At 44.3% G+C, this 25995-nt stretch overlaps 1 protein-coding gene and 1 long non-coding RNA gene across 3 annotated transcripts in view; one reads left to right on the top strand and one right to left on the bottom strand.

Moving 5' to 3' along the window:
- The window catches only part of SLAIN1 (SLAIN motif family member 1), a 52725-nt gene extending 51053 nt beyond the window's left edge, over window positions 1-1672 (top strand). For both annotated transcript variants that reach the window (XM_064143926.1, XM_064143925.1), the window contains one exon: window positions 570-1672. In XM_064143926.1, the coding sequence (XP_063999996.1) occupies window positions 570-645 (76 nt within the window). In that variant the 3' untranslated portion in view covers window positions 646-1672. The remainder of the gene's footprint in view (window positions 1-569) is intronic.
- LOC135175593 (uncharacterized) overlaps window positions 1-25995 on the bottom strand; it is an 82466-nt gene that overhangs the window by 15579 nt on the left and 40892 nt on the right. The window contains exons 2-3 of the long non-coding RNA XR_010302402.1: window positions 20744-20984; window positions 11467-11545 (exon numbers count right to left, since the gene is read on the bottom strand). This is a non-coding gene — a long non-coding RNA (uncharacterized LOC135175593). The remainder of the gene's footprint in view (window positions 1-11466; window positions 11546-20743; window positions 20985-25995) is intronic.

Here is a 25995-nt window from a genome sequence, read left to right as displayed (position 1 = left end):
GGGGATGGCACATTCCGTGCAGGAGTGGTGGTGGTACTGAGGCTGGTGGCTCTCTGACTTTGGCTGCGGGATGGAAGTGCATCATCACATGTCTTGAATAGTGGGGGAGAGCTTGGTAGAGTTCTTCTACTGATAGGATGCCAGAATGCTTTAGTGCCTTGCACAGTGTTTATATAAAGCACTTTTTTTTTCATGAGCCTGCTGAGTGCAACAGCTTTTTGGAGATGATTTCCCATTGGGTCTCTGCTGTCTGTAGTGACAAGGATAGATTTTTATTGTCTTTAGCTCTGAAAACCCAAATCTTCCTGTTTCGAGGGATGTAGATCATGACACTCCCAGTCTTTTTACAAACCTTTTACCCTGTTGAAACCAGTAACAGCAATGGGAGTGCTTTGGAAGTGTCTTTAATTTATCTGTAGGTCACTGCATTCATATTGGTGTGGAGCCAGAAATGCACCAGAGTGACTTCTCTAAAGGAGCCACAAAGCCATAAGTGGTGCTTCTTGTCTTGATCTTTCAAACGAAATGTGATTTCCTCTGCCTTTTTTTTTGCCATTCCTTTAATACAGTTTCCTTCAACCTCCAAAGCCACTTTCGTCGCTCAGCACGATGCGGGACGGGAACTGGAGGGACGGCTGCTATTGATGAAGGACACCCATCAGCAGTGGGGAACAAGTCATGTGGCTTTCGTTACCCAGCTGGCTGGGTAGCACGGATTTGGGAAAGGCAGGTCATGCAGTGTTATTTCCCCCTGGGATTCTAATATGTAACCATCCATAATGCAATAGCGTTTTTTAAACCCAAGTATCTTATCAAATACTAAATACTGCACTTCATCAGTTACCTGAACCACTGCATTGTTAGCAGACCAGCAATGGCAGCCTGGGCCTTTGGAACGGAAGAAAGTGCCACGCATGTGCAAAGCACCAGAGTGCTTCCCTGGAAGGCGCTGGGAGACGATGCTTCTGGGCAGCTTTGCCGCGCTGAAACTCTAAGCTAGTTTTCCCAGGGTACAGGCATCATGCATTTTGTTTTGGATTTGGGGGACTTTGGAACTTAACCTGTGTGCTTGGATCTTTTTTCCTAGTGTTTCTGGTATGTTTTATTTTGTATACTTCAGTTCATTTAAACTTGCCTGGACCTCAAACATCAGCAAGATCGTTTACATTTTCTGTGCCATCAATACTGGTTTTGGGGTGGTGTGCTGCTTTTTTTAGTGCTAGGGACAACACATCCTACAAAACCATGCCGTTGGCAGTACTGAGCAGGGAGCACAAAAAAGGGCAGCGCTGAGGGGCAGTCGCCATCCAGCTGGGTCAGTATTGTTCTGTTGGTCTTCTCACCGTTTGCTCAGTTGTTAATTTATCGTCACGGTGATCGTATTAAAAACGGCAGCCTAAGTCACACTGCACCTGCAAAGATGCAGCAGTCTCTAAAGCTGCAGCTGATTTTCAGTACTTTAGTACAAAGAACAAAACTGTAATGTTTTATTAACAGTCGCTTATGGAAAGTGAGTTTTAATGTGAATAAACCTTTTTGATAGACCTTTTACAGAACCCAATTGCACTAATCAATGCTTTCTTATAACGGCATATGACTTACTACTTGGTTACAACTGTGTATACTGCTGTTTTGGAATGTTTCAGAAATAAAGAGTCTATTTCAGCAATAACACTGTGCTGGAGTGTGCCCTGTGAACGCTGCCAGCACTTAGCAACCGGCGCATACTCAGCTCCTCAGGTGGCTGTTACTTGGCATTCATAAAGATTATGCTGGATCTGTGCAGGTAGCAAGTTGAATGTCTGCTTTTTGTGTGCGTGTGTTATGGAGCCACGCTATGCATAGCAGGCAAATCTCTAGCAATTTAAAATTCATCTTGCTAAGATCTTATGAATTTTTCCCAATCTAATGCTCAGATTCTGCAACTTGCAGTGGGAAACACTGTTGGTCAGGTGAGTCTCTCACTATGGGCTGTGAATTTTCTCTGTTTTGCTTTGAATTTTCTAAAAAGGGCAAGCTAAAATAAAATACAAGAGACACACTTAGTGGTGAGTAAAACCTTCACTACCCTGAGAAGTGATGTATAGCAATACAGTAGTACCCCTGCACAGCATAACACTGTTTTACAGAGAATCGATTTGGTTTTCATGCTTTAGTTCTAATAATCCAGTTAAAATCCTGGAGAACTTGAATGTCTCTCCTGTGAAGAAAGACAGGACTGGGCTGATTAGTCTTGAGAAGGGTGAGGGGAGATCTTATCAATGTCTATGAATGTCTGAGGGGTGGGTGTCAAGGTGAAGGTTGCAGTCTCTTTTTAGTAGTGCCCAGTGACATCACTGGGAACAACAGGTACAAGCTGGAACACAGGAGGTTCCACCTCAACATGAGGAGGCACTTCTCTATGGTAAGGGTGATAGAGCATTGGAACAGGCTACCCAGAGAGGCTGTGGAGTCTCCTTTCCTGAAGACTTTAAAAACACACTTGGATGCCTTTCTGTGTGGTCTGCCCTATGTGATCCTGCTTTGGCAGGGGGTTGGACTTGACGGTGTCTGGATGTCCCTTACAAACCGAACCCTTCTGTAATTCTGTGCTCAAAGACTTCCATTGTACTAAACTGATGCCGTTTAAAGCACTCAGTCATTTGTGGGCAATCTCTGTTGTCTTGAACAATTCATTACTGCCAGCCTGGGAGGTGCTTTGCTCTTTGCCGGTGCCATGGAGGGCTGCAGAACCTCCAAAATTAAAGACCTCTTCTGGTGCTCGGGAACCAGTGCAGTGTTTTTCATAGAAGGTGCCTGGAGGCCAGTAGCAGTGCTTAGCTTCTGCTCATTGCTGGCTGTACCAGTCCTGAGCTGAGCTGGCTTCACTCTGTCCCACAGTGTCAGGATTTATCTCTGGTTCACCATGATCTGGGACACGACAGCCCCTGCATGAATCAGTTTTGGAACGAGGTTGCAGGAGGTGGTGGTAATACCGAGTTGTGCACCGGAGGGCAGTATATGCTTTGAAAATGCCTTCTTTTTAGCAGCTAAAGAGCTCTTGTTTTCCAGGATTCTGGTTGCTGCCCAGTGCATATGTTTTCTCCCCGGCGTTTGGTGTATGACAGGAGCCTGTTAACAGAAGGTGCTCAGCTGTCTGGGATTTGTGTTTTCACATTTCAGGCTACATGATGTGTTGTGAGCTGGAGACACAGGCACTGTGGGTATAGTGAACTCTTTGAGAAGATGCAGTTGTTCCCTTGCAGTACATTCTTTACCATAGCAGGGTTTGGTCATCACAACTTTGCTGTTTGAGTGGCTTTGTCAAAAATCTGTCACACATGTTGTTAACAAACTTCAGGAAGAAACCCAAGGTGTGAGTGGCTTGATCTCTTTTCCATGATCAAAGCCTCAAGGGGATAATTTCAGCCATGATCTGCAGTACTGTTACTGTTTATCCATAGCTAAGGGAGATGGCTTTTGCCCCTGAGAGTAGCATTGATGAACCAGACACTACTACATAGTGCTCAGAGTGTCACGTACTTCACAGTATGCAGCACAAAACGACTTGTCCCACTGGCTTTTGTCAGGCAGCATCTCCTCCGGAGCAATGGGAAACAGTGCCACATGTGGGTTAGCTTTAAAAATGAAGGCTCAAACTTGTGTTTCACCAATGTAGTTTGGCGTATAATGATAAGAGAGCATTTAGGAACTCTCTCTTGTCTGACTCCCCCCCTTTTGATCTATGAATGCAAATCCTGCTCCAGCCTCACCACTGCTGCAGCTCCCAGGTGACCTACCTTCTGTCCAAACTGTAGTTTGGGCTCAGCTCTTGAGCTGATGCCTCAGTTACAACTCAACCTTTTTCTCTAAAGGCTTCCTTGCTTTTGTCACTGCAACTAGGATTGACCTTGGGTGCATGTCAGGTGCCCACCAAAGCCACTCTATCCTCCTTGGCTAGACAAGGGAGAGAAAATGGAATGAAAAGCTCAAAGTTTTGGTAAGGATGGGGAGTGATCACTCACCAGTTACTATAATGGGCAAGCCAGGCTTAATGTGGAGAAATTTACTTATTATTACCAATCAAATCACAGTGGAGTAATGAACAGTAAAAAAAGTCTTAAAGCACCTTTGCCCCAACGCCCTCTTCTTCCCAGGCAGAACTTGACTTAGTAATCCTCTGCCTCCCTCCACTCTGATTTTACAGGGGGACAATGAAATGGGGGTCGTGGTCTGGCATCACATGCTGTCTCTGTCACTCCTTCCCCCTCAGTGTGAGGACTCCTTGCATTCCTCTCCTGCTCCAATGTGAGGTCTCTCTCATGGAAGACAGTCTGCCAGGAATTTTTCCAACATGCAGCCTCTCACAGGCAGCAGCTTGTTACAGATTGCTCCGTTGTGGGGCCTTTCCATAGAGTGACTACTCCACCATGGGCTGCCCATGGGATCACAAGTCCTGCCAGCAAATCTGCTCCCACATAGTCTGCTAGGAGGACGTTCTTGCCAGAGAGAGTGATTGGCATTGGAATGGGCTGCCCAGGGAGGTGCTGGAGACACTGTCCCTGGAGGTGTTCAGGCAAAGCCTGGCTGAGGCACTTAGTGCCATGGTCTGGTTGATTGGGCAGGGCTGGGTGCTAGGTTGGACTGGATGATCTTGGAGGTCTCTTCCAACCTGGTTGATTCTATGACTCCCCTCTCCACAGGCCACAGGTCCCACCAAGAACCTACTCCAGTGGAGGAGGCTTCCTGTGGGGTCAGAGCCTCTCTTAGGTGCACCGCTGAAGTGCTCCAGGGGCTGCAGATGGGTATCTGGTTCATTAACCTTCATGGGCTGCTGTGCAAGGTCCTGCCTCACCATGATTGTCACCACAGGTTGCAGGGGACTCTCTGCTCCAGTGCCTGGAGCACCTCCTTCCCCTCCTTCTTCACTGACCTTGGTGTCTACGAGCACATATTCTCACTCCTTTCTCCAGGCTTTGCAAGGTAAGCAGTTACACTTAATGTGAATTAATGACAACGGGAGGGACGTTTAAAGCATGACAGTATGCTAGCAGATCTGACAGAGTGCTGATTACTGCTGGAGGTTGTGACCCCTCAGTAGGGTCACACCTTTACTTTCTGATCTGGCCAGGCTGCCCATTAGTTACAAATGCAGTTCAGGGTTGGCTTCAACTGGAAGAGGCCTGAAAGATTATCTTTCTATCTGTGCAGTGGGAGATAGGTTTGCTTTTGAAACCTCATTCCTCTTTCGTGTAAGCCAAGGATTTAGGTGGTTCTGGCATTACAAAGCTCTTGCCCATAAACAAGACAAAACAAGAATCCAAACAAGTCCTCAAACAACAACAAAAGTAGTTGTGTAGAGTGGTTTTGGTCCTAACTGCTGGGTTTGGCATCGTGCTGATGGGGTGTTTGTGACTGTACTGCTGAAGGCTTGCCAAGGACATGCCATTCAGGTAGCAGTGCAGCACTGCAGTAGCATATTTTAAGTACTGTGAGCCCAAAAGGGAAAAGGGAGAGGTGGAAGATCATAAGTTTAGAAGCCTTGCTAGGCTCTGCATGTTTGAAGCGTCATTATGATCTATTTTCACAGATCCTGGCACTTCTGGATCATGACTATCTCATCTGGCTCCCCAAGCCAGTCGAGAGTATGTGTAAACAAGCGCCACTGTCTTTGCATGTACAAGGCAGGTTTTTATAGTCTGGGCTAGTAAGAGGCAGAATAGGGCATCCTGAGCATGACATTAGCTGAAAGTACTGTATGGTTTCTGCACTGTTAATAATTTCCTTTGCTGGGGAAAATCTGTCCTCAACTGTTCATGTAGAAGCATATGTGACTTGTGACTAGCTCACCTTGCGCTGTGAGCATCCTAGTGCTCATACTGAGTGAGCATAAGTGTATTTTGGAGTGTGATCCTGACTGTAGCAGCTTTTATTCCTCAATAAGACCACTGGGATAGTGCAGTAATGTTTATGACTACAACTAGAAGAGAGTGATTTTTCTTTCCTGAGATTGATAGGCATAGTGACAGCACACTACCCTAGATCTCTAGGGGTGCACAAGGCAGTCTTTGTCTTTTAAGTGCAAAATACATTTCTTGACTGGTGTGTTAGAGAGAGTACCAAATGAGAGCAGCCACAGGTAACTCTATACAAAAGCAACTTGTTACCTTGTTTTCTACTGGTTCATGTGAAAAATGGATAGATACAGAAATTGGCCTCCCAAAAGTGCATTAAGAAGTTTGGATGGTGAACAGCAGTTGAACTTTGTGTAGAGAAATGCTTAAAAAGTCAAATTCTTCTACTGACAATCCACCCAGGTAAGAGAGGAGCTCGGTGTCTGATGCAGTCCAGAGATGTGCACGATTCCTGGGTACACCTATCGACGCTTGGTGAAGCTGCAGGTAGACAGACTAAATTACATTCACAGATGGCAAAACTACTCTTAACTGAAGAAGAGGGTGACACACAGAATGATGGCAATCTTGTCACTGCTGTTGCTCTCTCACTAGGTATTTGATGATGCAGTGTGGAATTCATCACTCTTACTGCTGAGGAGTTGGACATCAGAAACTGAGCCACCAAGGTTGTTCTTACAGCTGGGCAGAAAAGAAACACCTCATGGCTCATACACACAGAGCAGATTTGGCAGTGTAGAACTGCAGCATGGGTCTACCACTCTAGAGCAGCCCTGTTGCTTCCCAAGAGCACAGCATCTGCTGCCCCTGTGGTACCCGGATGCAAGCCGCCACTGTCTGCCCTCCTCTGCAGAGGTACCAGAGAGCAGACATTCCTGCGCTTGCTGAAGGGGAGCACTTAAAAATTACTGATTACTGGGGCAGGCCAGCTCGGTGATGATACTCAAAACTGCTGGCTTTGGGTTTTGAGCACAGCTATAAGAGACCATTCTGCCTTTTCATACATGATCTTTTTCCTTTGTGGAGTTCTTTATGTTAATGCATTTAGTAGTATGTTTTGTGACTCACTTTTCTTAATTGAAAGGATGAAAATATTTCTTCGTTGTTTCTACTTTCTTCACTTCTTTCTTGCCTCTGAGATTTCAATCACTTTTCTTAATTGAAAGGATGAAAATATTTCTTCTTTGTTTCTACTTTCTTCACTTCTTTCTTGCCTCTGAGATTTCAATTTTTCCCCTAGAAAAAAAAAATCTCTTCCTTTGTCCTTGTGGCCAGACCCATACAAAGAATGAGCCTGCATCCAGATTCCCAAGCTGAGTTCTAGCAATCCAGCCAACCTTCGTACTTTGCAGTCTGCACACAGACGTCACCCTACAGAGTATATTACCTACATCCGAGACTGAACTTTTCAGTCATAAGACACAACAGAAAATGTGATGTGGATGTCAACTACAGTACACCTAAACCGAGCTATTTGGACCACTTTGTGTGTGTGCTTGTTTGGTTTGTTTCTAGTAATAGAAAACAGGAATGATACTAATATGTTTTTATGGTTTTACTTTTCCACTTTTTCCTACAGGTTGTAACAGGCTCATTTTTAGATACCCTTGCTCAGTGCTTTTTCCTTCAGAATCATGAATCATAGAATCAGTCAGAGCTGGAAGGGACCATGAGGATCATCTAGTTCCACCCCCCCTGCCCAGACTGGTTATGCATTTCACTGATCCAATACAGACAGGCTGAATTAATCTTTAGTACAATGTTTAGTGACTACTGACCTCTGCGAGAGACTCAGATGTTTCTGAAACTGAGATGCTCCAACACCAGCGTTAGGGAGGAATCCTTTTGCTTCACATAATGTGGCTAAGGTCCCATTTGGTTTATTTAAACTGTAGGTCATTTAAACAGAAGTTCAAGAACTCAACAGAAAAAAATCAATTTAGAAGTAATTCTTTTAAAAGCCAAATAAGATAATTACAACATGTTTTGATTTGATCTATGCTTTTCCAGGCAGTTGCTGCCCGCGCTGTATTGTACAACTTTCATTATGTATAAATATGCACCAGGAAAGAATTCCTGGCATATGAGAGAAGGAAAGAGCATCAGCCAACATGACATACTGCTGTATCGACGGCTTGCTCCTCACTGGATTGGAATTCACAATAAATAACCAGAAGTAGCCTCCAAAAAAGGAAGTTTCAGCACCTGACCTTTTCAGTGTGAAACAGCACCAGGGATAAAAAAGTTGGTTCCATTCCCCTTCATTTGCAGATGGAGATACCTGAGTGAGTATAGTTGGTCTCAAGTCATAGAATCAAGCAGGTTGGAAGAGACTCCAAACTCATCCGGTCCAATCTAGCACCCAGCCCTGGCCAGTCAACCAGACCTTATCCAGGCTTTTCTTGAACACCCCCAGGCACAGCAACTCCACCACCTCCCTGGGCAGCCCATTCCAATGCCAATCACTCTCTCTGACAACAACTTCCTCCTAACATCCAGCCTAGACCTCCCCTGGCACAGCTTGAGACTCTGTCCCCTTGTTCTGTTGCTGCTTGCCTGGCAGAAGAGACCAACCCCACCTGGCTGCCCTGAGCCTCCTCCAGGCTGCACACCCCCAGCTCCCTCAGCCTCTCCTTGTAGGGTTTGTGTTCCAGGCCTTCTACCAGCTTTGTTGCCCTTCTCTGGACATGTTCCAACATCTCAACATAGTGAAGTCTCCTCCAGAGGCTACACTGAGCATTAGTGGAGCTTATTTTCCTCCTCAAAATATCTTGTTACTTTGGCTACAGTCTCGCACAGATGGACATCTGTCGTTGGGTTAAAGGAGATTGTGCACCTGCCTTACCTAGTTCAGTACTGTCAGCCTGATAGACCATAACAAGTCTGTGGCTTTTAAATCTGGCCTAGGGTTTGTAAGTGAGCTACTGAGTGATGCTCTGTGATGAAGAGCCAAATGTAATGATGCAGTCTTACACTATGCACGTTTTTCTGAAGTACTGAGCGCTTGCAGCTCCCACTGCATCCAGCTTAAATGATAAGAACTTCAGTGCCTCTGAGATATTAGGTACTGGGCAAATTCTATCTTCCTGATATTCTCTTACCCAGCTTAAAATGACCTTTCATTTTTTTATTTTCACAGACCAGTATTTTAGAGTCTATCTCAGAAAGCAGTTTAAACAAGGCTGTTGAGTGAAAGATGGCTTGGACTAAAATCCGCTATCTGGGCATGAGATCTTGCATTTTTGTGGGCTTCCAAACTGTCGAACAGAACGTTCTGTTAAAAGAACACTGGAGGTGGTTTTGCATTGTCAGTGAGAAGCTTTCCAAAGGAAACAGAAAGTGCTAGTTCTCTGACAAGTTATTCCAGGCAATCACAATGAGAGTTTTTCCTGACAGCAACTGCTTCATGCAGAACTGAGTGTAGCTTCCAGTGTTCATTAAGAAGTCTCAGGTATTAATGAAGTCCCAGTTAACTACATAGGGCAGCACAGCCAAAACCACAGCCAAGGGTCACTGGTGGAAGGGAGGACTCCAAAGTGGTAGAGTAGGCTTACTGCCTCTGTACAGTTTGCTTAAGCAGTTACTGTCTTGGTTTACAATCTAAATCACAGGTGCTTGTTGGGTTTACAGAGGTGTAAGCATACTTCCAAGACATGAAGGCAGATGTGACAATCTCAGAGCATTTCAGCTGCATTTCAGAACAGAAACTGCTGGAGAGAGCTTTGCTTCCTTCTGCATCGTGTTGTACCCTCACTCAACATCCTGTCTACTTTAGATCCTCACTGTGAACCATGTATGAGAAGATGGAAGGCAGTTTACATGAAAGCAAACCGTCTCCTTGAAGAGAACTTATAAAGTACATCTCCTCTCCTGTGTATTCCTTTAATCCTTTCTGAAGTTGTAGGCTGCATTTTGCCCTCTGTTTTGAAACTTTTCCTTAGTTCCACAGAGCAGATAAGTTTATTGTGAAATGTCTTTTCCCCCCCACCCCTTCCCCCAGGGAGTAAAAAAGCTGCAGGAAACCCTGTCTCACGGCATGTATTAGCATGCTGACAGATCACAGAGCCATGAAGAGGGACACACGTCCTAAAAGCCTCAGCACCAACAGAAACCTGCCCGACGCGCCTGCACTCGTGCAGCAGCATTCACCGTCTGTGCTCTGCCGGTGTCTGTGGGCTGCAAGGAAGTTGGATTTTGTGCAATAAAACCCAAAAGCCTTCTCCAAAGCAGCTGGCAGTCCAAGTGAGGGTGTTGCCTGAGCTCCGGTTGTACACCTTGTCATAGCAATAAAGGCCTTACAGCCACAAGAGAATTAAGCACATGTTTCTGGGACAGGAGAAACCAGTCAGGACAGTGGACTGGAAACCAGAAAATGATGACTGTCTTCCCAAAACATTTTCTATAGGGCTGCACATTCTTAAGTTCTTTCCCAAGGCTCTGCTTAAACCATCTTTTCTTTAACAGACTTACAATGCACTCACAGAGCTTAGTATAATGTAGTTATTGTTTAGATTCGTAAGGGAGCTACAGTGAGGCAAATAACAATTCCTGATGCTACTGAACACAGGTAACTGGCTGGGGACAGAGTGGCTGGAGAGCAGCCAGGCAGAGAAGGACCTGGGGGTACTGGTAGATAGCAGCTGAAGATGAGCCAGCAGTGTGCCCAGGTAGCCAAGAGAGCCAGTGGCATCCTGGCCTGGATCAGGATAGTGTGGCCAGTAGGATGAGGGAGGTTCTTGTCAGGCCAAACCTTGAGTGCTGTGTCCAGTTCTGGGCCCCTCAATTCAAGAGAGATGTTGAGGTGCTGGAAGGTGTCCAGAGAAGGGCAACGAAGGTGGGGAGGGGCCTGGAACACAAACCCTATGAGGAGAGGCTGAGGGAGCTGGGGGTGTGCAGCCTGCAGAAGAGGAGGCTCAGGGCAGACCTCATTGTTCTCTACACGTACCTGAAGGGAGGCTGTAGCCAGGTGGGGTTGGTCTCTGCTGCCAGGCACCCAGCAACAGAGCAAGGGGACGCAGCCTCAAGTTGTGCTGGGGGAGGTCTAGTCTGGATGTTAGGAGGAAGTTGTTGGCAGAGAGAGTGATTGGCATTGGAATGGGCTGCCCAGGGTGGTGGTGGAGTTGCCATCCCTGGAGGTGTTGAAGCCTGGATAAGGTCTGGTTGACTGGATAGGGCTGGGGGATAGGTTGGACTGGATGACCTTGCAGGTCTCTTCCAACCTGGTTGATCCTATGATTCTATGGTTCTAACTATTTAAATATTAAGAGAAGGTGGGGAATAGATCTTACTAATTCAAACGTGAAAACAAATTCCTTTACAAGTGCATACTGTGGAGATGAGATTATTTTGTGTTATCAATGAATGTGGTTAATGAGGTCTGAGTTAAAGGCTCTGTAGCAACTTCAGGTATTCATAAGGAAATAGCAGTGTACAGCTCGTTCAGTTTTGTTCTGCATTGTGTAGGCAGATGAAGGTGTCATCATGTCACAGGATGAAATAGGAAACACACAAGTTGAAGGAAAAGGGAGAAAGAAAATGGGAAATAAAGCTAATTGATGAGAACAGTACTCACTGGAAGACAAGGAGGTTTCCTGGAGGTATTGATCTGTCATGTCCATCCACAATCTGAGTTTCCTCAGTGGTTTCAAATCCTATCACAAAAAAAAAAAAAAAGGATGTTTAACCCCTCTGTTTGTTCTCTTTCCTTTCCAGGCTTTTGTGCTTTTACATTACATGCATCTTTCTGAGAGGAGGTAGTGTTTCAGGACTCTGTAGCAGCTTCCAGCCACTAAAGCGCTTTTGTACAGGAGGAAAGCAAACATGTTCCCTAGCGTTATTCCCTGAGTAGTGAGAACCAGTATGGATGGGGCAGGAACTTGATCTTTTACCTCCAAAGCCATGTATTTGTCTGGTTTAGTTTTTTTCACTTTGATGCTTTAAATTCTCATAGAAAAGTAGTAACTGTGAGCCAGATTATTGGCCCTGTGATGCTTCCTTTGAGAACAGAGCTACCGCAAGCCATCCCCAGAGACCTTAACAGCACTATCAGTGGCACTACGTATCTCACTCTTATCTCACACATACGGATTCCTGTGAAGGGTGGACTTTCCTGGGGTGTTGCAGAGACAAGATGACATAGGGATGACCAGAACTCAGGTGGCAAAAGTTTTTTTTGTCTAAAATGAGGAAAATTTGACGTCCTTCAGTGTCCACTCTTGTGCCAGCTGCTAATCCAGCTGTCAAGATGGAGAGGAGGAGAAAGACTAGTAAAAACCTGAGACAACTGTGGTTGCTCCATATCTATTGCTATGCTTCATTGTATTAAGGTGACTCACGAGTGTAGGAGAGAGCTAGAGCACCTGGGCTAGGACACTGAATGTTCCAGTGGGGTCTGCTGGCTGTGCATGCACTTCCCTCTCCAGCACAGACCAAACACCTTGATATTTCTGTGCATGGCGTTCCAATAACTGTAACCAAAATTAGCATTCTCTTTTCGGATGTTCAGTGTGGTGCTGCTTCAAAACCAGGCCTTGTGCACAGCTGCCATGCAAATGGCATAGCTAAGGAGGTAAGACTGGATCAAATTAAGAGCAAGTTCCTGCCTTGGAGAGCTTAAGAGTCTGAGGAGGAAAGGGGAAAAAACAGTGTAATAATAAAACAAACTGTGAGTATTTTTATAGTGCAGTTCAGATGCATTTTAGATTCCCTTGAAAGAGAAATGTCTCTGGCAACTTTCATTGTCATCCTCTTTATTTGGATTTACCACAGAAGATGGTCTTGAAGTATTAATTCTGAGAGAAAGGACTGTGAGAGTCAGCAAGTGTGGTCATCTCTAAGCTGGTGTTGACCACTAAAAAGCAAAGAAAGAGCAAGAGTGACAGGATCTCAGATGGCCTGGAAAAAGGCAAAGGAAAATGACTATGATGCTGTTATTTGATGCTCTAAAATCTTGGGATGTGCTTTTTTTCCTAACGTGAGCTTCTGGCCTGCCTGGGCTCCTAACCAAGAAGCTCTGAATTGGCATCAGCAGAGATTACTTCTAAGCCAGATGAAAACTCCATGAAGCATTTTAGGGGCGGATCTGATTGTGGAGGTGGGTGTCTACATGGTCCAGAATGCTGTACCTGCCTTTGACATTCCTATCCTCCTGGGAGGTAGTCCAAATCCTAAGTGCAATAAGGAAGCATTGTAAATTGTAAGCAACAGAGAAACACCTCAGAGGAGAGCTCCTATTGAGGCTAGCTAATGAAAAATGCTAATTAAAACTTTCCTGTTTTCTAGACTGCAGGTGCTTGAATGGAGTCAACAAGAGAAGGTACTCTGCTTATTTGGGATCCACAACCACAAATCCTCTAATGAAGTTTGATGCCCATGTGTGCTCTTTAAATAAGTGTTTATGCTGCTAATCTAAAAGGGGCCATGAGCCAACTCCTGACCTCAAAAGCAAGCAGCACAAACTAGTTCATGGCTATGCAGCTGAGGGAACAAGAAGCTGCCTCTGCAACAAAATTGGAGCGTGTTACCTGAAGCAGTCTGAAAAGGGACCCAGGTCATAAAGTCACATTTAAGTACTGTGGGCAGCTTGTGGAGTTGTTGCTTCACCTAAATTGCTGGCTCTTTTATTTAGCAGTAAAGATGTGCCTTGTAAGTATTGAGCAGGACTATAAGCCTTAAAAATAGACAGCAACTCTCTAAACAGCTATTGATGGTTACAATGCTTCCTGAAGAACAGTAGACCTGGTCCCTGATATGTCACAGCTTGCGTCCCAAAAGAGTGCCGCTGATACAAGGTTCTCTCAACCTCTGCCATTAAAGTGGACAGAAGAAAGCTACAAGAGACTTCAGGACAGAAAGAAAACACAACTTGCCACCTAACTTTGAATGCTAGTGGTTGAGAGGAAACAGTTCGCTGGGTTTGGTTTGTTTGCTTATTTGTTTGCTTTTTCCTAGGGCTATTTCCAAGTCATAGAATCAGTCAGGGTTGGAAGGCACCACAAGGAGCAGCCAGTTCCAACCCCCCTGCCATGCTCAGGGACACCCTACCCTAGAGCAGGCTGCACACAGCCTCAGCCAGCCTGGCCTCAAACACCTCCAGCCATGGGGCCTCAACCACCTCTCTGGGCGACCCATTCCAGCCTCTCACCACTCTCATGCTCAACAACTTCCTCCTAACCTCCACTCTGAATTTCCCCACCTCCAGCTTTGCTCCATTCCCCCCAGTCCTCTCACTCCCTGAGAGCCTAAAAAGTCCCTCCCCAGCTTTTTTGTAGGCCCTCTTCAGATCCTGGAAGGCCACAAGAAGGTCACCTGGGAGTCTCCTCTTCTCCAGCCTGCACAGCCCCAACTCTTTCAGTCTGTGCTCACAGCAGAGCTGCTGCAGCCTCTGAGCATCCTTGTGGCCCCTCCCTGGACATGCTTTAGCATCTCCACATCCCTCTGGTGCTCCAGAACTGGAAGCAGTACTCCAGGTGGGGTCTCAGCAGAGCATAGTAGAGGGGGAGAATCACCTCCCTCACCCTGCTGGCCATACTTCTGCTGCTGCAGACCGCCTGGTGTCTTAGAGCAGATAGTTCTTACATGCAGGAATTGCCATGTAGTCCATATGCCTGTAGTTCCCTTTTCCCCTCTCTATTTCTATATAAATAGGCTTTGAAAAAAAAAGTCACCAAGTATGTTACTGTAAAGCACTCGTGGCAAATGTAGGTACAAGATGTGTGCAAGATGTGGATGCAGGCTGTGTGTATTATCACAGAAGGGAGCATGTTCTGCAGGAGGATCTGAAATCATCTGTTGTAATAATCTTTGTGACTGCTGCTTTCCTGGAAGAGGCTGCAGCTGTTGGAGGTACTCAGAAGAGTAAACCTTTATGCAGATGTTAGGAACTAACATCAGCAGACAGAGCCTGTGGTTTCTGCATGCATTTTTTTTACTTTGGACATAGCTTACAGGAGTTGTAATTAGTCTTTCAAAATGTGACCAGAAGAGGGAAGATCACAGAAGGGAAAATTAGCAGTTTTACACCCTAATATTAATTGCCTCAGTGTTTTGTTGCCATACTTAAAGCCACATGCCACATGAATGCTCTGCAGATGAAAACTGGGATGTAATGGCCACAGGCAAATTTATTCATCTAGAAATGTTTTACAAATACTTTTAGAGAGCACTTTTTACAAAAGGTCATGCTGAGTTTTTGAAGGCCTTCAGTATGCATTGGTTTTGAAGAGTCTCTAGGGAAAAGAACGACATCAGTTTATCTGCCCTGGAATAAATCAGAGAGCGTTTGACTACATGTGGTGGTGCAGACACCTCTGGATCCAAATTAGGCCTAATGGAATCGAGCTGTTCCTGATCACCATTTGTCATCCAGCATGATCCCAGTTCTCTCTTTTGAGCAGATCTGTGTCTCAGTCAAAACAGCAGAGAAATGTTTCAGCAGCCAGAAGAATAGCGGCACTGAAGAGGGATTACTTTTGTTACCCGTGTCGCTGACACTACTGGCAGCAGGCACTGTTAGGACATCAGGAATCTCTCTGCTGTTGAAAACTACGTTTCACAAGTAGAGGAATATGGAATGAGTGCTGCAACTTAAACTGCTGTGTTGGGTGATATCATTCACTGGGCTTTATGTAACTCCTGTTAGAATCCCAGAAAGATACCCCACACTGTCCACCAGCCCATAGCCTCCACTATCTAGGGCATCTTTCACTGCCAATTGCTTTCTTTCCTCCTGGGCAGCACTTGACATACTGCACAGCATCACTAGAGTGGTGAACACAGAGGGGGTTTGTGAAAGGGCATTTCTGAGAGCAGAGTGCTCTTGTTCACCTGATAGCTTCTGATATGGATTTAAGCATAATCAAATCATGAATACGATTCTACTTTCATTCCTTTGCTTTGGTTTGCTTTGCTTTAATGGCTCTATGCTGATTAAAGTCTTTCCTGTTCTCTGCAAGTTTACCCACTTACCTTACCATTGACCTCTATGTTTAGCTGAATCTCTGAGAAGGCTAAACATACACACACATGATCTGAAGTGCTCAGGAGAAAGACATAAAAAGAGTTCCCTAGTAAAGTTTTCTTTTGCTGATGCCATTCCTATTGGTAAAAACACATACCTTGCTTCTCCCTTCATTAGGGTAGAAGTCGTTGGTCACCGTCTTGATCATTTAGGAAAAAAAGTAGTTTAGGGACTTCTGTAACTCGTATTAGTAATAAAAACAAACAAAAATCTCCAAGAAGGGCAGGAGGCAGAAGTTGGGGAATGGACTGCAAACGTCAGTCCCTAGAAAGGTGAAGGAAACGACCAGGCTTTGTCAGTAGCAAGAACTAGGAAGGTGGTGAGTTGCTCTGAGTTTGTCAGCTGGCAAATCCTAGCATCACCGAACATTCCTTGCGGTACTGAACTTCCGCAGTGCAAAGCACTTTGCCAGACACACGCAAACTATTTGCCAGCGACCCTGAGGCGATGTACTCTGAATGCTGCTTCGGCACACAGGCAGAAACGCTACTGCTTTTCCAGCAGCTGAGTGAGGCTCTTTAGTCGCTCCAGATGCCAGGGAAGTGAACGCTGTGAAAGTGCCGTTGCCAAAACAGTTCGGAAAGCTTGTGCTCTCTGAAAGGAACATTGCATGGATACTCTTTCTGTACACACAGGGGACATGAAGTCCTGTTTCGAAGCCTTCAAAACAGTCCTACCTATGTGGTGCCGTTAATGCTAACTGCAGTTGTAACCCGACTGAGAGAGCTCCTATACAACAGCGCTATCGATCCTATCGTGAAACGCATGCACCGTTAATTACAGCCTGTCTTTCAGTAAGCAGTCCTTAACTGCTGTCTCTGGACGGGCAGTTCTGAAGCTCAGAAGCCAAAGAGCTCATGTGTTAATTTCCAGCTCTCAAAAGGCTTTTCAAATGCTACTTCTTAAAAACTGAGGACCATATCTTTTACTGAGGGACATTCCATTATTTCATTAGACTTCAGTGAAGTGGTCTGAGGATCTCACTCTGAATCTCTTAATTGTCTTCAGAAAAAGTGATTTGTAAGATGGTATTGGTGCTCTGCATTAACTTACTTCTTTTTTCCCCCCTGTGTTTTTCTGCCCCAGAGAACAAACAGTCATGCTGTGAGAAAACCCCAGCGATTAGGTAAGCTTTTTAGCAACCATCCAAGGGAGAACAGGGGCAGTTCTTGCCACTTTCAAAATAGGTCAAAGGTACAGATGGTAATGTTCAAGTCTCATGCAAGTCTCATGACTTTCCTGCATGTGCCAAGCACTCTGCCTTCTGGAAAATCTGCACTCCTATCAGAGGTCACCACCAAACTATCACACGGTGGCTACCTGTGAGCCTCTACCTAAACCAAAAGGCAGTGCTGCAGAAACGCGCAGACATCTCTCCCGTGTGCTCCGTCAGTGTATGGCTTTTGCAGCACTGAAAGCAACTGTAGAGCATTTTCCTGACACAAATCTTTTGCAAACAGAAGTTTGCTTAAGAACATGCTGGTTTCATTTGGAGCTTCGAATATGAATTTTGGAGTGGATGTGCTACAACAGTGTGTAACAGAACAAGGGGACACAGTCTCAGGTTCTGCCAGGGGAGGTCTAGGCTGGATGTTAGGAGGAAGTTGTTGTCAGAGAGAGTGATTGGCATTGGAATGGGCTGCCCAGGGAGGTGGTGGCGTGGCCGTGCCTGGAGGTGTTGAAGCAAAGCCTGGCTGGGGCACTTAGTGCCACGGTCTGGTTGATTGGATAGGGCTGGGTGCTAGGTTGGGCTGGATGATCTTGGAGGTCTCTTCCAACCTGGTTGATTCTATGATAAAGATAACTTGGTTACTGTAATGGAAAACCAGCTGCTGGGGCCACACACACACTCCTGTGGCTTCTGTGTATGTGTGTGACCATGACTCTAAACTATCGGTCCAGCTGGTGGCCAGATTACAGATCTATGCAAGCTGGATCCTCATGTGATAAATATATAGAATCATATGTTTGATCCGATCAATTCGTGGCAAGAGGTCACAGACAAGGAGGAAGGGGGGGGGTTTGAATGTAAGTGCATTCCTGCTTGCACCACCATCTCAATAAGCTTAAAGATAAGAGTAATTAGATTGACAAAGGAGGGAGGCATGTGGAAGAGATAGTCTTTTGCATATTGAAATGGAAATGCATTCCTCCTGGTGCCACCTTTCCTGTATGAGCAAATAGAAGAACCAGGACTTTGGAGTTCATGAGGAAGACACTTAAGCAAGACCCCTTACTTCATCAAACATTACCAGAGGGACCACCGGATAAAAGGAGGCCTGTGTGGAAGAGACATCTCACATTCCTAAGAACTGATAAAGAAAACCCAACCTTTTCTTAGAACTTAGTAAATATGTAATAGAATAGGGTATAAAAAGAGAAAGCTGAAGGCAAAGGGTGTGCGTTGGGGTAGATCAGAGTCTCTCCTCGCACCCAGGCCTGTACATTGCTTGATTCCTGCAACTTTATTAAAGCCTTAACTTGCATGAACACCAGTTTGTGCCTGTTATTTATGACACTCATGATCACACAAAGATGAGAAGGACTATAGTACCTCCATGTTTTTTTGCCACACCAGCTCCTCTTGCAGTGTGTATTGCTAATTACATGAAGGGGAGGAGAAGAATGCATTACTGGGCATGTACAGTCCAACACAACTGGAACATTTTTGCTTCTAGCTACTCTTACTGAACACGAAAGAAACAAACAACAAGGGGAGGTATGGGGGGAAGTGGGAATGGAGGTTGGCAGTGATATATAACATACAGGAATATTTTCTCCCTGCCTTGAAGTAAATAAAAAAATATAAAAATTCTAAAACCATTGCAACCAAAACTGGGAACAGAACTTTTTTTCTTCTTGAAGAAGAAATCTCTACAAGATTTTGTCTTACTCTATGCCACTGTGGGCTACAGAATCACAGAATGTTAAAGAGTTGGAAGTGACCTCTCAAGATCATCTAGTCCATAACCCCTGCCAAAGCAGGATCACCTATGGCAGGCTGCACAGGAATGCATCCAAATGGGTTTTGAAAGTCTCCAGAGGAGACTCCACAGTGCCTCTGGGCAGCCTGTTCCAGTGCTCCACCACCCTCACTGCAAAGAAGTTTCTCTTCACTTTGAGATGGAACTTCCTGTGTTCCAGCTTGTACTCATTGTTCCTTAGTCCCATTACTGGGCACCACTAAAAAGAGATCACAATTTCAAAATCATTATAGAAAATACTACATAAGAACCTTCTCATTTATTTTCTGGAACCTGTTTCTAAAGGAAAAAAAAAAAGGACCAAACAGCAGATTATTGTTTTGTAGAAGAAAAAAAAATTATTGGTGTAAATAATTCCCTTTAAGTAGCAGAACCTGGCTACTCAGTAAATCACCGTGCCAGGTTTCAAGTGTGTTTTAAAAGAAAGAGCAAGACTTTGCAAGTTATCTTTTCACAGCTCAAGGGGAAAGCTCCCTCCCTTCCTTTCACACCAGCTATTCTTGACTGCTAAATTGTCTTCCTGCTTCCTCCCTCTTAGATTTCATGTTTAAACTGCAGTTAAGATAAACAGGAGTTGTCACACTAACATATGACTCAGTAATATTGCAAAGCTTTGGTGGCTTGGGTTTGTTGGTTTTCTGTGGTTTGTTTTGGTTTGATTTGGTTTGGGTTGGGTTTTCTTAGGAGGATTACCAGTGCTGCACAAGGTAATTGTGGGTTTGTTTTTTTAGTGTAAGCAGCTGCCTGCAGATTCTTTAGTTGGATCTTTACAGTCTTACTCTTTAAGTAGATGGCTGTCATAATTTACAGTCAAACAAGCTATACCTGGCTCTCACATTTAATTTACCTTCCTTGTAATGTAAATCGACTCATTTCCAAATTGTCCAAAAGCTATACACACACACACACAGGGGCATGCATGCTACCACAGAGAGCGAGTTGGCAAAGCATGAAAGAAAGAAAGCCTGGCTTTATGATCCACGGCCCAGGATCTCCAACGTCCACTCCGAATAAACAGGAACTTTTAAAGCTTTGTGCACGACACACATTCCCCAGAGCACTGGTAAACTGCCCCGCGCTTTGTTTGTGCAGAGGGTGGGAGGGAGAGTGAGCACTCACCAGTTCTAAAGTTTGGATTCTGTGATAATAGCATACTTCACCACCCAACGCTTAAAACGTGTACCCCTTCCCTCTTCGGAGCAGTAAACTCCTAGTGCACAGGGTCTGTAGGGCTGTGGTATTCTCCCCACATGCTGAAACTTGCCTCAAGGTGTGTCTGCAGATCTTTCATACTTGGTGAAATAAATCACATTTCCTTTAGGACCGGGGGGAGCTTGTCAAGCATTGGAGCAGAACGAACTGTGTTGTTCCCAAAATAATACATACTCGAGTGGTACCCAAGAAGCTCTAATGAAGCATATTTAGTCCTGAGCAGAAACAGCCAAAGGACATACATCTTTTAAGGCATCAAACAAACGCTTCTCACTAGTGAATGTCACCAAGGGACAACAAAACCAAGAAACACAGGTGTGCAGTTCCTGAGTTTCAGTTTAAGGAGTATTCCATTCAAAACTACAGGAAAAGTGGGCTGCTTTTACACAAAAATCTGTACTGAAGTCTTCCCTCCTATTTGAAGGGTATTTTCTGTATTATGCTGAAGGGAATTAAGCTTTTCATTCCAACTGTGTCATTCCCCTTTACTGGCTGTTGCAAATGATTTCTCAGTGGCTCTGAGATTGTCTGGGTACAAGCTCTTTTGCATCCTTTACTGCAAAACACTCTGCACATTCTCTGTACTTAATTTCCTTTCATTGAGGAAAAGAAATTGACTTAGAAAATTTACTTACTTATGCATTTCTCTTCTTAGTCCTCCTTTTTTTTTCCCTATTGTCTTGTGCAAGAGGCTTGGATTTGGAGCACTTGAGTGTACTACAGCTTTCTAGATCTTGCAAAGCGAGAGAGAAGTTGTAGCGCCATGCAGTAAGGAGGGGTACAGGTGTCTGTATCAGGTCCGTGCTCTCCTTTCCTGAACTCGTTCCATTGCTACCCCATGCTGCCTTTGCTGTCTCACTTTCCACAGCCTCCTTCCTGAGGATTAAATAATTTAATGCAAAATCTGTTAGTAAATATTTCAAAGCTCATACAACATTTCACATCCCTGTGTTTGTGGTGCTACTTAGCACTTCCCTTCCTGAGAAGCATTTCTCTGACCTGACGACTGAAGGTCCTATTCAGGCACAACCTGCAGTTGAAGTATGGATGGGTGTGTTGCTTGCTGGTTCAGCAGGAAACCCCAGCCAGCTGGAAAAAGTTCTTTATATTACACAGCCATTTATTATTTGCACTGGCTTACTAAGTGTTTTATTTAGTTTCACTTGCCCCTGAGAGACTGTAAAGCAACAGTAAACTGTGTGGACATTTTTTTAAGTTTTGTGCTTCAGGTCTAATCTGAGACCCATGGAAACAAAGCAGATCCTCTGTCTTCTAGAGGATTGGCAGTGTGTTTAGTTTTGGAGTAATGACCTAGTCACAGAAATGCCCTTTTTGTTCAGCTGGGCTGTGGCAGCAGGGATGCACTGGGAACTTCAACTAAAGGAAAACAGCCACTTGGCAGGCTGAACAGGGATCTGTAAGGAGAACACCTGAGGCTTGACTGAAGCACAGCGCTCACAGCTCTGATTAACTCCTTTCAAGTTTGGTGCAAGTGAAGAGGAAAGTTGCTTAAAGAGTGCCCTTGAGAATTTGAGAAGTCTTTTGGATAGTCTACTGCATGCTTTCTGTTGGGCACTGAAAATGCTTGAACAGCACATTGTGTTCTGGGCACAGAATTTGAGCTAGGGGAACTTGCTGATGGATCTGAGTCCTCTGCAATCAAAACGTGGAATGTATCAGAGGACCTACAGGTTCCCTGCACTATACCAGACTGGGTTTGATTTAATGCAAGCAGTATGTTTTGCATTTGCAGTATCTTCTGTACATGCTGCAGTGTACCATTGGATGTGGGTAGCTAGACTTTATAAGACAGAAGCAGGAACATAGGAAATTCATTGGTGGAGATAATTTGGTGTGCTTATTGTCATTGCTTCTGTGTCTTCTAATGTTTCTTGAGTAGTATTTGTTTTTATTAGTTGTAGGAATTTTATATCAAATCACAACCAGATTATACAAAGCAAACTCAAAATCCAAGAAAGGCAGTGGAGCAAATTTAGATTTAAAATGCAAAGGGTAGAAAGCAAAACCTTTCTGCATTTGAGAAGGTAGCTGTCTTGACTATGACTGCTGAGAAATCCAGACCCTGAAATACAGCGCAGGTTTCCTTCAGTCTGTCTTAGCTCATTCAGTTCTCTAGGCCAGATGTGAATTATGGCCTCAACTATTTGACCTAAATCTGTCAAGACATTTAGCTTGCTGGTGAAAATGCAAACTAGTTTTAGCAGCTGCCAGCAGTAACATCTGAACCTCACTAGATCACAAACTCTCTAGTAAATATGAAAAGGTATTTCCCAGCATATCCTTCTGCATGAAAATGAAATTTGCTCGTGGGATATCATTCAAATACAAAAGAGGCCTTTCTTGTTGGGTTGATTTGCAATGTTTGCCTACTCCATGTGTCTGCTCTTTTGTGGCTTTCATGCTTTCAGAGTTCAGCACCAGCAAAAGCCTAAAACATCACAAGCAAGTAATAAAACAAGAAAGGTGGTTTGGGTATTTGATTTATTCATTTAAGCAGAGAGTAAAGCTGGCAGTGGAGCAGTTGATAGAGAACAACTATGCTGCACACACTGCTTGTTCCTGCCTGACCCACTGCCTTCCCCACTCCTGCAATGGCATTAGAGGTGAATTAAAGTTTCTCTAGCCTCTACTCTTCATTCTTTCTGAAATATGAACACTGTTTAGTTCAGAAATACAATTCCTGAAGCTATTATTTATTTGAGCTAACTTTAGCCATCCAAAACTTGCCTATCTGGTCCAAACTTACTATGTTCTTCTCTATCTTCAGTGAAGATACATCTATTATACTTCTCTATCTTTAGTGAAGATATACCTATTATACTTCTCTATCTTCAGTGAAGAAAGACAAGTTTTTCATAGGATCAATATTTCTCTTTTAGTCTTGTTCAGATCAGCTTCCTACTGGAGACGTCAGTGTCTCTCTTTCCACTAAAGATCCAGACAACTGGAGAGAGGAATCCTGCCCTCAATCTAACAACATGCACCTGTCATTTTTAGGGCCTCTGGGACAACTGCAAAACCTGCTGTCCATGCTTTCAAGATGTAGGGGCACAATAGCTCTTAAGTGAATTAAAGGACTTTTTTTTCCTTTGGTCAAAATGAAGTTACATTTCATCCAAATGCTGCTTGTGTTCCCAGTGACAGCCTTGGAAAGTGGTTTATATATCTGAAATAAGTGATTTTATATGTTTTGATACATGCCCATGGGCAATTCTGAAAGATTTCCATGTCACTGGAAGATAAACTTTCTCTGTCTTCTCTGTACATGTACTTACATATAATATTTATACTGTCTGTGTAGTAAATATTTTATGTTTGAAGTATCGGAATTGCTAAGCTACTTCAGGTAGATTAAAGCAAATGGCAGGTACCCAAGTAACCACTAGAATTTGTGCAGAAATAAAGTGCTGACAGACAACAGGGGAGGCACTCCTCATGCCAATTAAGCAGCAGTAAGAACTTTGTCCTCAGTTTGATTTCATCATGCTCTCGGTTTCCATGCTCTGCCACATTTTGACTGCTCTCCTCAAATGGCAATGTGCTGTCACTTACTGATGGTCCTCTCCCACACACAAGTACATTTCTCCACGGCTTCTGCTTGCAAACTATTTACTTCTGACTCCTGGTGCTATAGGAACCACTGTTTCCCCAGCAGTTAGAGTCACTGGTGCATCTCTAAATAGGTATGAACGGGACACCTTTTATATCTGTGCGTAGTGGCTCTACAACAACAACAAGCGGAAGGAAGAAGGAAAGAAGGTAAGAAAGAAGGAAAGGAAGGAAGGAAGGAAGGAAGGAAGGAAGGAAGGAAGGAAGGAAGGAAGGAAGGAAGGAAGGAAGGAAGGAAGGAAGGAAGGAAGGAAGGAAGGAAGGAAGGAAGGAAGGAAGGAAGGAAGGAAGGAAGGAAGGAAGGAAGGAAGAAAGGAAGAAAGGAAGAAAGGAAGAAAGGAAGAAAGGAAGAAAGGAAGAAAGGAAGAAAGGAAGAAAGGAAGAAAGGAAGAAAGGAAGAAAGGAAGAAAGGAAGAAAGGAAGAAAGGAAGAAAGGAAGAAAGGAAGAAAGAAAGAAAGAAAGAAAGAAAGAAAGAAAGAAAGAAAGAAAGAAAGAAAGAAAGAAAGAAAGAAAGAAAGAAAGAAAGAAAGAAAGAAAGAAAGAAAGAAAGAAAGAAAGAAAGAAAGAAAGAAAAAGAAAGACAGACCCTGGATTGGGCTGCCCAGGGAGGTGGTTGAGGCCCCATGCCTGGAGGTGTTTAAGGCCAGGCTGGCTGAGGCTGTGGGCAGCCTGATCTGGGCACGGCAGGGGGAGTTAGAACTGGCTGATCCTTGTGGTCCCTTCCAACCCTGACTGATTCTAGGATTCTATGAGATCATCGAATCAGGTTATCTATCTTTTACTGCTTACTGCAAAAGGAGTTTTCTGGGAGTCAAGGGTTTTTAATCCAAATGCAGTGCACAAGCCCCAGTAACTTTCTCTTTCACATTTACACAAGATGAAGAGCCAGCCAACAGAGGGGTGTGAATTTCGCATTGAGGTTAGTAACAGTGCTAGGAATTTATGTGATTTTCTGACTTTCATAGAGAGAGTTCTTGAAAAGATTTTAAGATCATACCTGAAAATGTGCAGCTACCTCAGGCTAGCAGCAGCACAACCACTTTGGGTTTGCTGTGATATGTGCAAAATCAATGACTAGCTTTAACTTGGCCATTTTACTTCACATCAGAAGTGTATTTTTCAGTGTTTACTATATTTTTACCACATACCCATGAAAGTCAGGCATACAGTATCCAGAATAGGAATGTAATCCCCTTATGTGGAGAGAAAGGAGATGGCACACAACAGGAAGGTAATTCAGTCTTTCTGCAGTGCTTACATCTCTCCGCATCACACGTTTACATTTCTGCCTCAGTTTTCTCACCTAGACATTCATCACTGTGGCTGATGATGCCTCACAAGACTATTGTATGAGCTGATTTTATGTGACACGTTCTGGCAAAGTGCTGGGTCTAAGGTAGGCCAAGTGTGTCCAAGTAAGAGAATGGAAAGCACAGCTGCTATGGCAGGCTTGGATGACTTGGAGAATTCAAAGCAAACAACCGCAGACAGGATTTGGAAAAGGGAGGGAGAGAGAATGCAGAAACACTTTACGTTACCCATGATGTTGGTACAGATGAAAGAACCATTGGTTAAAACAGAATTACTTCTAGGAAGCAGAGAGGCAAGCTCTCTGCTCTGCCCTGCTGAGAGCACATCTTGAATACTGCATTCATCACTCTTAGACAACCTTCTGCTGGGGGATTCTCGTGCTCAGTTTTAATACCTGAGTCTCCACGCGAGTAGAAAGAAGCAGGCACTCCCATATTGTTCATCTCATCTAAAGGTTAACATGTAGGAACTAATTCAGTTGCCCAAATGCATTTCTTTTGTATCTTCAGCTGTCCACATGGTAGGTAAAGCCAGAACTTGCAGGAGGCCTAGGAGGTCCATCGTGGTGCCCTTTTGTATTTAAGCTAACAGAAGGGGTCCTAAATTCTCAAGTTTTCAACATTTAAGCCATTTAGGAGTGCATGTTAGTACTAGGCTGACTGTCTAAGCTCCTGTTACAATAATCAAGGCATCTTTAATTACTGCTGCCAGTGGTATCTGCAGAGCTAGGTAGAAGTTTTTCAGGAAACAAATGCTTCAATGAATCACTGACTCAATTATAGTAGTTTTTGACCTGACTTGTGGAAGCCAAATTCTTGTATTAGCTGGCATATGGAGGAGTGTTTTAATGTTCAGTCTTATTTGAGAGAGGTGGAATTATTAAGAAAACTTTTCCAACTGTGTGTAGATGCCAGACTTGGGCTTTGCATTCAGATCTAGCACCAG

The sequence above is a fragment of the Pogoniulus pusillus genome, chromosome 5 (genome assembly GCF_015220805.1).
Source record: "Pogoniulus pusillus isolate bPogPus1 chromosome 5, bPogPus1.pri, whole genome shotgun sequence".
NCBI lineage: Eukaryota > Metazoa > Chordata > Aves > Piciformes > Lybiidae > Pogoniulus > Pogoniulus pusillus.
This window is presented reverse-complemented; position numbering and strand designations above follow the sequence as displayed.